Here is a 14,528-nt window from a genome sequence, read left to right as displayed (position 1 = left end):
CAAAAATTTTTTTAGGAAAATTTAAAAAATCTATTTAAATCTCATTGATTTTGATTTATATTTCTCTTCTTTCATAACATAAAAATACATTTTAATCCAAAGTAAAGAAGATTACAACTTGCATTAAAAACCTTGAAAAAAAATCTGTAAATGACTCACCTTCACTTTAGGCAGATAGATTAATCCACTGAATGAGGTAAGATTATTGTTTTGCAGATTCACATTACATACATTTCTAAATTGGTCAACTGGAATCAAATCCACAGTTCTGAATTTAGATAAACACAGTCATAATTTTAATAGGAGAATTATGTAGGTGAATCATTCATGTACAATCCCAAAAACATTTTGAAAATAACTCATATGACAAATGCTATGAAAAAGAATTGCCTTAGTGTAAAATGTATGGGTCAAATAACTGGATAAATGTGTGTTTTTGTTGGACACACAGGTAAGAAAATGACATAGAATTTGTTTGCTTTAAAAATGTCCATTACCACATAAACATAGCCCGATCATGAAAGAAACTTTTTAAACAAACATCTCCAATTTCTTTATAAGGTTACATACATGTTCATGAATTTGATGTTGTAAATCACAAGATTTTTCAGGTTATATGCTTCAGAGAATATATGTGAAACATGTTATTTCTGAAATACCAGGAGGAGGTTAGGGATGGGAAAGGAAAGAGGAAAGAAGGCAGGTGAGGTCTTTGAAAAGAGTTTTCTATGCAATCTCCTGAAAATCTTTACGGCATTCCACCTTGTAAAGATGCTTTTGTAATTAAAAAGAATGCTTGATTCCTAGTCCAGAGTTTTACAACTGTTCCACCTTCCTTTGTGCCATGATAGAGAAGAGTATACAGCTAAATTACCTTGCCTTAACCACTTCTTTTTTTTTTTTTTTTTGCCTTAACCACTTCTTTAAACAAATCCTAAACCCTGTAGTTATCATTATGACATACTTTTATCCATTGATAAGTCATTTGTTCAATGTATTTGATTAGTTATTTCCAAGTACAGACAATGTGTTTGGAAAGGCTACAACAAATATGAAAACAAACCATCTCTGCCCTCATGAAACGAGATCCATAAAAATTAAAATAAAAAAGGAAAGTAGATATAATATATTTAGATGTAGTGGCATTTTAGAGAAAGAAAAACGGATCTGGGGAAGTCAGGAGTCACTTCACAGTGGAGAAAGACCTTAGAATGACCCTTGGAGAATTTATAGGCGTTTGTCAGGCAAATTAGAAAGAGAGTTTCAGGTAGTGGAACAAGTACAAGCAAGGGAGAAACAGAATCACAGCACCTTTAATCACAAGGTAATCTTAATCTTAATCACAGATTAAGAAATTAGAATATTCTAGAACTTCTGGAGTATAAAGAGTAATGGACAGTAAAGGTAAGGATTATAAGAAATAAAAATAAGTAATTAAAGAGTCTAACCCTAACCCCAACCCATACAAAGAAATTTTACATTTTATTCTGTAGACAGTGGAATGCCACTGAACAAGGTTGAGAAAGGAAGTGATCTGATAAAACTTGCATCTTAGAAGGCAGTATGGATAATAAATGGATTTGCAGGGAAGGTTATGAAACACAAAAAACCCAAAACTATCACCAAGAGAGTTTCTACAATACTTCATTTCCCAATGTAGGCCAGTGTTAGTGGCTGTGGAAATAAGAGGGGAATTATGAGACACACTTAACAATATGGACTCTGTAGAACGTGGTGATCAATTACAAGTGGGGGACAAAGTAGAGAGAAATGATCCTTAGATTTTTGGGTTGGGCAACAACAGCAGGTGGATATTATCTTCTCCATGCTATATCTAAAAAGCAACTGAATATTTAGCTCAGGTTTGGGCTAAATTTAAAGAGCCATCATATAAATTAAAACTATGGCTAAAGATATCTGTCCGTGAAGAGTGCAGAATGAGAGAGGAGAGAAAAGAATTTATTTGCCAGGAAGACAGTGAGAAGAATAGCATCAGAGAAATGGTGGTGGGAAAAGCCAGACTATACTGAGTTAGAGTAATATGATGACATTTTATTTTTTAAGATTTATTGATTTATTTTAGAGAGAGGAGAGAGAGAAAGCAGGGGGGAGGGAGAAGGAGAAGGAGAGAGAAAAGCAATATCTCCATTGAGTGTGGAGATACAGGGCTCGATCTCAAGACCCTGAGAATATGATGACATTTTAAATCATAATGTGTGATAATGCATTTCAAAGAGTGGTGAAGTTTGCATGAGATTTTGAAGCAGGAAAGATGATTTTCTGAATTACTGGTTATATCTGGATAAGATGTGCATTAAATTATAAAACTTAGAAAATGATATTACATATTTAGCTATAGTATCAAAAAGCATATAATAAAATGATTATACCTGATGGATGATGAAGTCCAATTTAGTTCTTGCATTTGGGTGAAGTTTGAATGTCCATGTCGTTCTGCAATCATATCAGAAGTAAGTCTGCCACCAAACAAATCTTTTGCACATTCAGTCTCTGGTGGTTCCTATATATAAGGACATTTAGAAAGTGATGCCTTCTCTTGCAGATGACTAAATGACATAAAGGAGACTGAAAGGTGCAGAGAAGAAGGCAGACCAGCTAGGGAGGAGCAACCCTGTGGTGAGTTCCCTGGCATATATTGTGATTTATAATAAATATATATTTAGTCTTTATCCACTGTGCCTGGCCTAGTCATAAGGTTAGGCAAGAGAGCAGGGGAAACATAGCCTATTGAAATGATGCCCATATGGGGCAGGGCCCTAGGGAAATTTGAGGAGTACATTAAAATAGGACACATGGATGTCCATCAGAACTCCAATCAGAAAGGTGATTGGAATTGACAAGCAGATATCCCCATATGCTCACTTAAGGTAGCCACCTGGGTTTATGAAGTAGATGGACATTGGGGGGGGGTCTACAGCAATGCAGAGATGGTCTGAATGTAGACATATTCCTCTTGCACCCTGTGAGGCACTAAATGCAGTAAGTACTGTTCTGTCTGCCAGCAAAAGAGATTGAGACTGCAGAAGACCATGTGGTAGATTTCCCTGGTGGGAAGGCCTTGAACATAGCTGGCAAGTCAAACTGTTTCTGGTAGCCCTAAGGCATATAAAAGGGTCTTGACAGAAATCGATACTGACTCTGGACTGGGTTTTGCTTACCCAGTGGTAAATGCAAATGCTCAGAGTGCTATAAAAGAACTGGGACAGAAGATAGCATGCCAATTTAGACCAATGACTGTTCTTTCTTCAGACCAAAGAACATACTTGACAGCCCATAATGTCCAACAATGGTCATTAAGATATCCTCCTTAAGAGTAATAGCTTGATAAAGAATTGGAATGGATAATTAAAATACTGGTTGTCTAAAACAGGAAGATAAGTGCATAAAGGGCTGGTTTACACACCTTCATGAGAATGCTAACAGAGTGTGATCATGAGTGGGGCTAAAGGAATGTCCATAGATTTCTCTGTTTTTCTGGTGGCTGTGGGAAAGAATGCTGGTGTAACTATGCAGTTCCTGGTAAGGGAAGATGATGCTTGTATACCACTATCCTTTTTATTCTTCCCCACATTGCCTCAGCTTTTTTTTCCTACCTGATCATAGGACATGGCTACAACTGTAAGGGCTGGAAATGGGAATGATTCCTGAAAAAGAAACTATATGTTTCTAAACCTTCTGTCAGAATTCCTGAGGACCTGACAGGCCCCATCTGACAAAACTGTAGTTAACAGTGAATTTAGTTATATTTTCTAGGGGAAAAATATCCTACTACTAGTCTTGCATCTATCTATATAATCTCACCATATCCACACAGGAGTGGAGTGAGAGTAAAGTACTTGCTAAACTATTACTGTTGTCTACAATCTAGATCAGCATAGTGACCCTAACTATTGTCCCTTCCAAAGGTGGAAAAGTTTGGGTATAAATGGAGAGAAGAAGAAATATGGGTGAAGGAATTAATAAATATAACCTATTAATAAATAGGTTATATAATAAGTTATATAATGATGGAAATCCAGTGTTACATTAACACTTCAAAAGTGTCTTAGAAAATGAAACAAGATGGGATTGGGAGGGAGACAAACCATAAGTGACTCTTAATCTCACAAAACAAACTGAGGGTTGCCAGTGGGGAGGGGGGTTGGGAGAAGGGGGGTGGGGTTATGGACATTGGGGAAGGTATGTGCTTTGGTGAGTGCTGTGAAGTGTGTAAACCTGGTGATTCACAGACCTGTACCACTGGGGGTAAAAATATATGTTTATAAAAAATAAAAAATTTTAAAAAAAGAGTCTTAGAGCAGGTGATACTATCAACTGATGAATGGATAAAGATGTGGTACCTGTATACAATGGAATATTGTTCAGGCATAAAAGAGAATAAAACCTGGCCATTTGCAATGATGTGGATGGAGCTAGAGTTTATTATGCTAAATAAAATAAATCAGAGAAAGATAGATGCCATATGATTTCACTCATATGTGGAATTTAAGAAACCAAACAGATGAACATAGGGGAAGAAAAGAAAGATGAAAAAAGAGAGGGAGGTGAGTGGGGTTTTCTGGCATCAGTTCCTGAAATAGCTCCAGAGCCATGAAGTGAAAACAGTGTCTAGTTATTCATAACAAGTTTCTTTCAACCACACCTGAGTTTATATTAAAAGGTGACTTTTGGAAATTCCCTAAGGATGGGGGCTGTTTGCCAGGGAGCCAACTATGGTTAGAGGGTTGGAAGTTTCAGTCCTACCCCCTGAGCTCTGGAGAAGGGAGAAGGGCTACATGTTGAATCAGTCACCATTGGCCACTGATTTAATTAATCATGCCTACTACATAGTGGAGACATCATATAAACCCAAAAGGAGTGGCTTCAGGAAGCTTCAGGTTGGTGAACACAAGGAGATGCTGGAAAAATGCTTTGCTCAGAGAGAGCATGGAAGTTCAATGCCCCCTCCTATATACGTTGTCCTGTGCCTCTCTTCCATCTGGTTGTTCCTCAGTTTTTTATCCTTTTATAATAAATCAGTAATCTAGTAAACAAATGTTTTCCTGAGTTCTGTGAGCTGCTCTAGCAAATTAAACCCAAGAAGAGGGTCATGGGAACCTCCTTTTGATAGCTGGTGAGTCAGAAGCGTAGGTGCCAACCTGGACTTGTGATTGGTGTCTGAAGTGGGGGCAGAGACAGCACTGTGGGACTGAGCCCTTAGCCCGTGGGATCTGATCCTATCTCCAGATAGAGAGTGTCAGAATTCAGCTGAATTTTGGGTCAGAGAATTGCTTTTATTTGGAAAACTCATACATTTGGTGTCAGAAGTGTGATTATGGTGCAGTGTGAGAGTAAAGGAAACACACAGACATGGGTTTTCCTTTACATCTGGGTTTCCTTTTTGCTTCATGTATGTGGGACTTGGTGCTGGAAGCAGCAGAAATACAGAAAACAAGAGAAAACAAAAATTCACATGAACACCTGCTCTCTATAGTCAAAAGACTAGGAGAGGCGAAGCCTAATAAGCCAGAAAATTTTTAGACCAATAATGGGTCTACTCCAACCAAACTCCATGGAATAAATCTTGGTGCCATCTATACCTGTAAAAGCAGAATGGAAACAGAGACTTCCCTTCTTGCCTTGGTGGAAGAAGGCACCTCTCTTACTGAGCAAGCAGCTTGGACCTTCATCTTCTCCCAATAATAATGCACCTCCCCACACACACACAGGTGTTACTGGAGAATACTTGGGCAGCCTGTTCTGCTTCCACCCAGTAAAATGGCAGGGCATTCATGAGGCATTTCTGACTGGGAAAAGAGTCAGTGGAGGCCTATGGGGACTATGAGCTTCTACCCTAACCTGGCAGGTAATAAAGCACATATCTCCAGGTTGTCAGCAGAGGCCAGGTGGGGGAATTTAGACTTCTGCCTTCCACGTGACAGCAACCTCACCTTACTTACAGTGACTAGTGACACTGACATACCATTTTTTTTGTTCACATATATTTTGCCTAAATATTAACTGTATTTTTCTAGGAAATAGGAAGCTGGCTTTAGACCCAAGAGAATGGTGGGGCTTCAGAACAGTTTTCTATCCTGTCCCATAAAATTGTACTCTTTAAGTTTTTAGGCACTGAATTCAGTGGGTACAAATGTAGGCAACATCTTCCCTTTCCTGCCGTCTCAATTTAGATGAGAACTGGCTAAAGGAGAAAATTTTAAAACCCAGATCTAAAATGTGCTTGGGAGACCTCATATGAGTGAGAAGGCAATGTTCAAAATGATTATGGCCTTTGGATATATGAATTGAATTGAACCAAATGCTATGAATCATAAAACGGCTTACAATTGAGATTCCATCCAAAGCTTTCAGTTCTGGAAGATGAAATATTACAAACAACCGGTAGTTTTCTTGATTCCATACAATAATATTTCCATACAGGTCAAGAATGACCAGGTTGCATAAACCCTGGGTAATAAAAGCACATACCTTTAAAGTTATATCCATATATCTCTATCTCTGTCTCTACATCTCTCTCTCTCTCTCTACACACATATATACATGCATATCCATCTACTTACACACAAAGATATACATCTCCCTACATCTATATATATATAGATATATATATATACATACATATATATAGAGAGAGAGAGCAAGTTTTTTTCTCCTTAGTAGTTTAACCATCCTTGAATTTTAATATTTGAATTACTCAGTCATCACTTCATAGTGATTTCAGTGTACATTTAGTGATATACATAGTGATTTAAGTATATATTTTATTGTAGGAGTTATCCTTGCAGACCAGAAAGTTCGATTTTTGTACAATATTTCAGTGGTATGTGTTAAATGATCAGAATCTCTTTTAGGATGCTGCTGCTAAATATATTACTACCAGTAGTAAAGACATAGAGGGAACTTTGCTAAGGTTAAAACCATATGCTTTGTTTATGGAATACTGTCCAATTAAATAGTATGCATGTGTGTATATAGATGTAACAGGAATAAAAAACACTGCCTTCTGATGAGTGATGTTATTCTATCTTCTGAGAGAGTAGCAGAATTCATCTTAAGGGAAAATGGCATTCTTATTAGACAGGAAATTTTGATGTGCCTTTGTTGTGCAGGAAGAGCCTAGAGTAGAGGGGGATGGGAGAGTTAGTTAGGACAAGCTGGAGAAACACTACTCTGCATCACTATGTATGGTTTATTTTTGTTGCACCTATCACTAACCAGGTGGTCTCTGCAGCTTTAGAAGTAGTAGTTGTATTGGGGGAGTAGGAAGGGAGAAGACTGAACACAAGGAAAGATAGGAAACAAATGAAAGTTTCTGGTAGAAGGTAAAATCCTGGCGATATGATATCAGTAAAAGGTAAAGAGGTCATCACGAGAATCCCAGTGATAGGGAATGGCCACTGAACTTTAGAAACAGTGAAGTCACACAATGGATTTCAAGTGAATTCCTCTTCTGTGCTGTAGTTAAATCTCCATTTTATGCAACTCTTCAGAAAAGCCTGTTTTACAGTAGCTTTGACATAGATGTTTTGTTGGAAGAATTAAAGAGACAAAATTAGGCAAAGTCAGCCAGAAAGAGTTGGAGTCACCAGTAAGAACAGTTAAGTAAGTGAGAGATAATCAAGAGTTCCTCTGAGAACAGGAAATGTTAAAGATTCTTACTCCCCAACCAGACTGGGTAATCCTTGGAAATACTGAGGAAGGCACTAGTTAGAAGGGGTGGGGCTTGAATATTTTATTTGTACTAAAAAAAAAAAAATTTTTTTTCCCTAAGTAGGTTGTCAACTTGGGTATGTTACATATATGTATGTTTTTATATATGTATAAATTGAATGCAAGTATATTTTAGTAAACCTTATTGTTCTTGATTTTTATTTTTTTAAAATGTTTTCCAAATCCTATACATTGAACATGCATTATTTTCATAATATAAAGAAACAATACATATTTTAAAGAACAAAAACATTACCACCCCAGTCACCTTTAAATTGTAGATCTCCTGATTGAGAGCAATATAGTTATTGCTTATGTATAATTCAATCAGAGTAATAGCTTTTTGTAAACCACTCAATGAAGTAATTCTGTTGTTCTCAAGAGAAAGGAAGTGAAGATGAAGCAAGTTATCAAAGGTGTGTTTTTCCAGACCAGTGAGAAGATTATTATTTATGCTGAGGCGGGTTAACTTAGTCAGCTTGGAAATGCCTAGAAAAATAAGTAAATTCAAGAAAAGATTCAGATAGGATAGAAAAGTTAATTAAAAAAAATAACTGACAGGCTGCCTTACTTTTTACAGACTGTATATTATTAGCTATCGTTGTTTTAGTTTTTGTTTAAGAAGGATATAATGTGTATAAAGTCCCAGCTAATAAATTCCAGTTTGGGATTTCTAAGTAGACTCAGTCTTTGAGGTTTTAAGGGAAGGTATTATGTAGGAAATATTGAATGTTGCTTTCAAATGAACTTCAAATGATATAATTAAGATTTTCACTATCATAGTAACACAAAGCTCAAAAAAAAAAAAAAAACAGCCCCCATTTTAAAACAGTAAAGGTAAGGAAGTAGATACAACACTTTGTAAAGTATTCCTCATTGTGGCATCATTCGTATTAAAAGGAATCATTTGGCCTAATTCTACCTTTGTGTACTTAAAAGTACTTTAAGACAGAACTTTAGAATATGTCACCTCTTATCACAATCTAACTCTTATGTACGCTGTGTATTGGAGATACTTTTTTAAAAAAAATTTTTCAATTTATTTATTTTCAGAAAAACAGCATTCATTATTTTTTCACCACACCCAGTGCTCCATGCAATCCGTGCCCTCTATAATACCCACCACCTGGTACCCCAACCTCCCAATCCCCGCCACTTCAAACCCCTCAGATTGTTTTTCAGAGTCCATAGTCTCTCATGATTCACCTCCCCTTCCAATTTACCCCAACTCCCTTCTCCTCTCTAACACCCCTTGTCCTTGGAGGTACTTTTTAAGTGTAGGTAGGATGGTGGATAAGGTGAAAGATGATAACTTTGGAGTCAGAGTTGGTTTCAAATGTGTAACTTCTAGATTTGGGACCATAAGCATATTATGTAAAATTTTGTAACCTCTGTGCCTCATTTCCCTCATCCATAAAAAGGATGTACTTTAGGGAGCCTGCCTGGCTCAACTGGTTGGGCATCCAACTCTTGATCTCAGCTCAGGTCTTAATCTCATGGTTGTTAAGTTCAGGCCCCATGTTGGGCGTGGAGCCTTCTTAAAACAAAACAAAACAAAACAAAAAAAACATACCGAAATCTGCTTCTAAGGGGTTATGGAATCAAATGGAATGGCACTTGAAAAACATCAGTTACAGCTTTTGACAAATAATTTGTTTTCAGTACATTTTGTCCTTGCTGGCCTTTCACATAAGCCTTCATCATGAGACTATGTAAGCTGAAAGTAAACTGATCCAGCAAGTAGGATAAAACCATTAAGGCAAAAATCCTTAGATGGATATTAAACCTATCTGTGTCTGGAGAAAATAAGAGAAATAAACTTTAGTGAGATAAAACTATTACCTCTGAAAAGGGGGTATAGGAAAAATACAGTTTGGAGGATTCTTCTCTGCAGTGAGATTATGGATGGGAATAAGAAGGAAACCCAGTTCTCATTTATACATACAAAACAAAACTAACACCCTGTAGTATGGGAATGGAAGACAAGTGACAGATCCAAAGACAAATCTCTGAGCTACCCCTGGGTTTATTCAAATGAAATCTACAGAGGAGAAGCCTTTGTGAAGGACACTTTCACTAAGTGTCCCAAGTGATTCTTGTGATCAAGCAAGTTTTAGAAGCAGATTTCAGAGCCACCAAAATAAAGTATAACTAATGTTATACATGCTGTTTTTTAAAGATATTTAGAACTTGCTTTTGTATATGTAATTTTTTGAAACAGAATTTTCTAGTTTATGAAAATGCACACACACGTGCTGAAAAGGACCCAATTCAAAAGTGAGTAAAGTATAAATTCTCTTCCAGTCATGATTTCCAATTCTTACCTTCTCTTCTTGACAAGACAATCTTGTTAGCAAAATGTACATCCAGAAATATTCTATACCCAGATAAATCCCACATTAGTAAAGTTGCTTGATAGTACTTTGTATGGGTCCCTATAAAAGGTTATATAGTACATTTGATTTTCAACCTCTAGAGAATAAAGTTTTCATTTTTTTTTAAGTTTTCACATTTCCAAATGTAACCTTAATTCCATATTTTGAAAAATGAACTGGGCTGTTTTATCTTTTTCAAAAGCATACCACACTCATTCATTTATTTTTCCCACTCTGTAGATATTAATTACTGCCTGTTTTGTTATGTACTAGGTTTGGTAATAGGCGGTAAACATTGGCAGAGAGAGAAGGAAGTCAGAGGAGGTGCAAGTCGGCTAGCAAGGCGCGTTATGCATAGCAACGAGTCACAGAGCCCATCAGTAGATGTGCAGAATGCTCTGACCCAAACCTTGTTGGAATTTCTCTAGACATCTTCCTCCTCAGACTCAGAAATTCTGTCCTCAGTGTTATTCATTTTTTGCTCTTGTTAATTAGATGTTTATTTTTTAAGATTTTCAAATTCTCACATACCTTCTATCTTTGAGATACAGTTTCCATCCAATGTGAGCTCTTCCAAGTTAACACAGGATTCCAAGCCTTCCATTTTAGTGAGACTATTGTTGCTAAATGATGCCCATTTCAAATTTTCCAATTTTTCTAAATTTGTGATTTCAAAGAGATGTTGCCCATCTAAATTTAAAGCAGTTATCTGTAGAATAGTTCATATTTTATGTTACTTCCGAATCTTATCAATAAATTCAGTGCTACAAAAAGGCTAATGAAATAATTTCAAATGTGGGAAGTGATATCAAAGGAATTCCTTCAGGAACTAAAGACATAGTGAAACTTACAAAAGAGTAAGATTTGACAAGATTATAACTCCAAGGGGGACTTATATGGTTTTATGACACTGTGCTGTGTCAGATTCCCACCAAAGTGAATGACTTGTCCCAGCTGCTGGGAGTGCTGTTGGCGGAAAGCCTTCAGCTGTCGGCACCTTCCGGGACAGTCTCAGCTGCAGAGAGCTCCCTTGCCCAAGGTCACGCTCCTTCCCAGGCTGGCCCATATCCAATGATGAAGGGATTCAAAGTCCTGGCCATCTCAGCCCAACCTGGGGCAAATTTAAAGAGTCATTCAATTCCCAGTCTCACTGTGGGGTCCGCCCAGGTCACTGGGCCTACATCACAGCTAAATATCTGTATATAGCTGGTAGTAAAAATAATGTATGATGCTTTGTGCAGCAAAAAGAAGCTGGTGGTGCCCTCTAACTCTTCCCTTTATCCTCAGTTGAATTCTGACCAGTTCCCCTAGTACTGTGCCAAGATTCTTGGTTTCTTTTACATTGCCACCCAAACTTTTGGCTTGATCTCTGGTTCTGAGCTTTCAAATTTGCTTGCTTATTTTGATGTATTATCAAAACCTACCCTTTGGTCTTGCAGTGTACCTTTATTCTAAATCTCCTGTTCTGTGGTGACCACGATTAAGGCGTAATCCCTGTGACATCAATGTTGACAACTTGACTTCCTTGTGTAATTTTAATTTGACTCTTCCAGTTTTCTGCCCCTTACCTATCTGTACCTCTTTATGATACACAGACCAAAGCTGATTAAAATCAATTGAAGTTAGGGGCGCCTGGGTGGCTCAGTGGGTTAAGCCTTCATCTCAGGTCATGATCCCAGGGTCCTGGGATCCAGCCCCACATTGGGCTCCCTGCTCAGCAGGAAGCCTGCCTCCCCCTCTCTCTCTGCTTGCCTCTCTGCCTACTTGTGATCTCTGTCAAATAAATAAATAAAATCTTTAAAAAAATCAATTGAAGTTAAACTTTTATATTAGGTTTAATAGAATTAGCTGTTACCTTCAAGTACCAGTTTCCACTCAGATGTAAATGTGGTCCTAACTTTGAAATCTGTGTCAGAATTTTGGCAGAAGGCCATATGCTAAGTATCCGTGGTCTCTCTTCTTTAGTACCAGAATGCCGTAAGAGAGAGAACTAATAAAATAAAAAACACATGATGAATAAAAGAAATGACATATAGCAGGTCATTTATATATAGTTTAAAGTATTGTTTCCTAGATGAGTGGCCCAATGAATAATTTTTAAAATTTAAATATATATAAATATAAAATATAATACAGACATAAATTTTATATTAAAATGTAATATATTTAAAATATATTAAATATTCTAATTAATTTAATCATTCATTATTTATATTATTTTATATTCATAATCATAATATAATAATCATAATTATAATTATATCTATATAATTTATATGACTTATTTATTATATGTTACATATTATATTATTACATTTTATTATGTTATAATTGTATATGAATAATATAATTTATAGAATTCTATATAATTATATAACACAAAATAATTATAAGTATATTTAATATATTTTATATTTATATAGAATTATAATTATGCATAATTATAATTATTAAAATTAAAAATAATTATTAATCTAAAATGAAAATAATTTAAATAAATAAATTTAATTTAAAAATAATTAATTTACTTAATAATTAAATATATTAAAATATAAATAAATATAAATATAAAAAATTTAAAATATAACATTTTATTTGCCTTAAAAATATTTTCAATATCTAGATATACTTTATGTATTTTACCTTTTATTTTAGCAGATATTTAACCATTACAAAATAAAATTTATAGAACTATGAAAGCTGTAATACAAACATCCTTATAATCCATCCATTAAGCAAGTTTCAGAGCTGGAATATTCCTCCTATCCTGGAAGCACCCTGTGTGCCCCATTTTAACCCTTTCCCTCTCCTTCCCCTTAGAACCCATCATTCACCTCATGTGAATCAATCAATGTCCTAAGAAGCAAATGATCTCAAATATGTTTGTGCTCATAAATATCATTTAGTCTTACACATACTGGAACCTTGTATAAATTGAATAATAAATATGGGTTCTTCTATGATTTGCTTTTTTGCTCAATATTGTGTTCATGAGATTGAGATTCATGTGCGCTGCTGTATGTAGTGGTAGTTCATTCATGGGTCATTGCTAGACAGTATTTCCTTACCAATTCTCCCATCAATGAGCACTGGAGCTGATTTCAGTTTTTCACACTGTTGTTACGAATATTCTTGACTCCTGCTGCATACATGCAAGAGTTCCTTTAGAGTTTATACAACTTGGGGGTTATAGGGAAAGTATATATTCAGCTTTCCTAGATAATGCCAAAATATTTTCCAAAGTGGTTATACCACCTGCCACTTCTACTTCAAACTAGATATTGTCAGGCTTTAAAACTTTCACCAACTTGTGACTCTCAATTGGTAGATTGTGTGGTTTTAATGTTCATTTTCTTGAATACTAGTGCAGTAGAGCATCTTCTCCTGTGATTTGGCTATTCTGATTTCCTCTCCAGTATCTTTTGCCTATTTTTCTGTTTGATTGGTTGTCTTTTTTCTGATATATAAATAATATCTTTTGTCAGTTAGATGTGTTGCAAAATTTTCCCCCCAGTATGTAGCTTGTTTTTTTTTCCCCCTATGGTGTGCCCTGTAAGGAACAGATATATTAATTTCAATGTAGACACATCCAGTCTTTTATATTTATGCCCTTAGTTTCTTGTGTAATAAATTCTTTCCTCATTCACGGTCATAATGACAATCTCTGTTCCTAATTCTAAAACTTTCTTGATTTTTGACTTTTATAGTGAAGTCCTTGATGTACTTGTCCCAGTGCCTCTTATTGACAAGACTCTCTGATCCGTAAAGGCAGCTCTGTTGGGTTATCAAGTTTTCATGTATATATGGGTCTATAGTAGGTCTTTATGTTCTGTTCTCTCGGTCTGTACCAAATCTACATTTTTTTAAGTAGACTCCACACCCAGCATGGAGAACAGTGTGGAGCTTGAACTCATGACCCTGAGATCAAGACCTGAGCTGAAATCAACAGTCAGACACTTAACTGATGGAGCCACCCAGGGGCCCCAATTCTGCATTGTCTTAAAGGATTTTAGTTAGTTTTGATTTCCGGTAGAGTAAAACCCCAAATCTTCTTGAGGAATTAATTATATTTTTAGAAACAAAAAAGTTCCTGTCATTTTGAATAGATCCTAAATTAAACAATACATTAAGGAATTAATAGTCAAATATTCTAACAAAAACTAAACAGCTAGAGAACTAGAGTAAATATATTTAAGATGAAGCTACTTTGGCCAAAGTATAGCATTCTTAATCTGGATAATATGCACATTCCCCATGCCCCCAAGTTAATGGGTTGTGTGTGTATGCGTGCAAGCGCTTTAGCCACACACACATATATAATATCAGTACTAGGTAGGCAATTCACTAAGTGCTTTATCAAGGCTTCCAAGCTTACCTTATCCATAGAAGGTTGTTTATTTTCATGCAGGTTCTAGAAAGGAC

General features: G+C 35.9%; 1 protein-coding gene and 1 long non-coding RNA gene across 5 annotated transcripts in view; one reads left to right on the top strand and one right to left on the bottom strand.

Annotated features, from left to right (window-relative positions):
* LRRC9 (leucine rich repeat containing 9) overlaps window positions 1-14,528 on the bottom strand; it is a 109,396-nt gene that overhangs the window by 28,738 nt on the left and 66,130 nt on the right. The window contains exons 20-25 of the mRNA XM_059373323.1: window positions 11,962-12,096; window positions 10,638-10,815; window positions 8,000-8,220; window positions 6,346-6,468; window positions 2,391-2,521; window positions 160-268 (exon numbers count right to left, since the gene is read on the bottom strand). Of these exons, the coding sequence (XP_059229306.1) occupies window positions 160-268; window positions 2,391-2,521; window positions 6,346-6,468; window positions 8,000-8,220; window positions 10,638-10,815; window positions 11,962-12,096 (897 nt within the window). The remainder of the gene's footprint in view (window positions 1-159; window positions 269-2,390; window positions 2,522-6,345; window positions 6,469-7,999; window positions 8,221-10,637; window positions 10,816-11,961; window positions 12,097-14,528) is intronic.
* The window catches only part of LOC132000002 (uncharacterized), a 131,259-nt gene that overhangs the window by 54,165 nt on the left and 62,566 nt on the right, over window positions 1-14,528 (top strand). For all 4 annotated transcript variants that reach the window (XR_009399151.1, XR_009399150.1, XR_009399149.1 and 1 more), the window contains one exon: window positions 2,564-2,637. This is a non-coding gene — a long non-coding RNA (uncharacterized LOC132000002). The remainder of the gene's footprint in view (window positions 1-2,563; window positions 2,638-14,528) is intronic.

Source organism: Mustela nigripes, chromosome 13, assembly GCF_022355385.1.
Source record: "Mustela nigripes isolate SB6536 chromosome 13, MUSNIG.SB6536, whole genome shotgun sequence".
Taxonomy (NCBI): Eukaryota; Metazoa; Chordata; class Mammalia; order Carnivora; family Mustelidae; genus Mustela; species Mustela nigripes.
The sequence above is the reverse complement of the archived record's forward strand: the minus strand, read 5'-3'. Positions and strand labels throughout refer to the sequence as shown.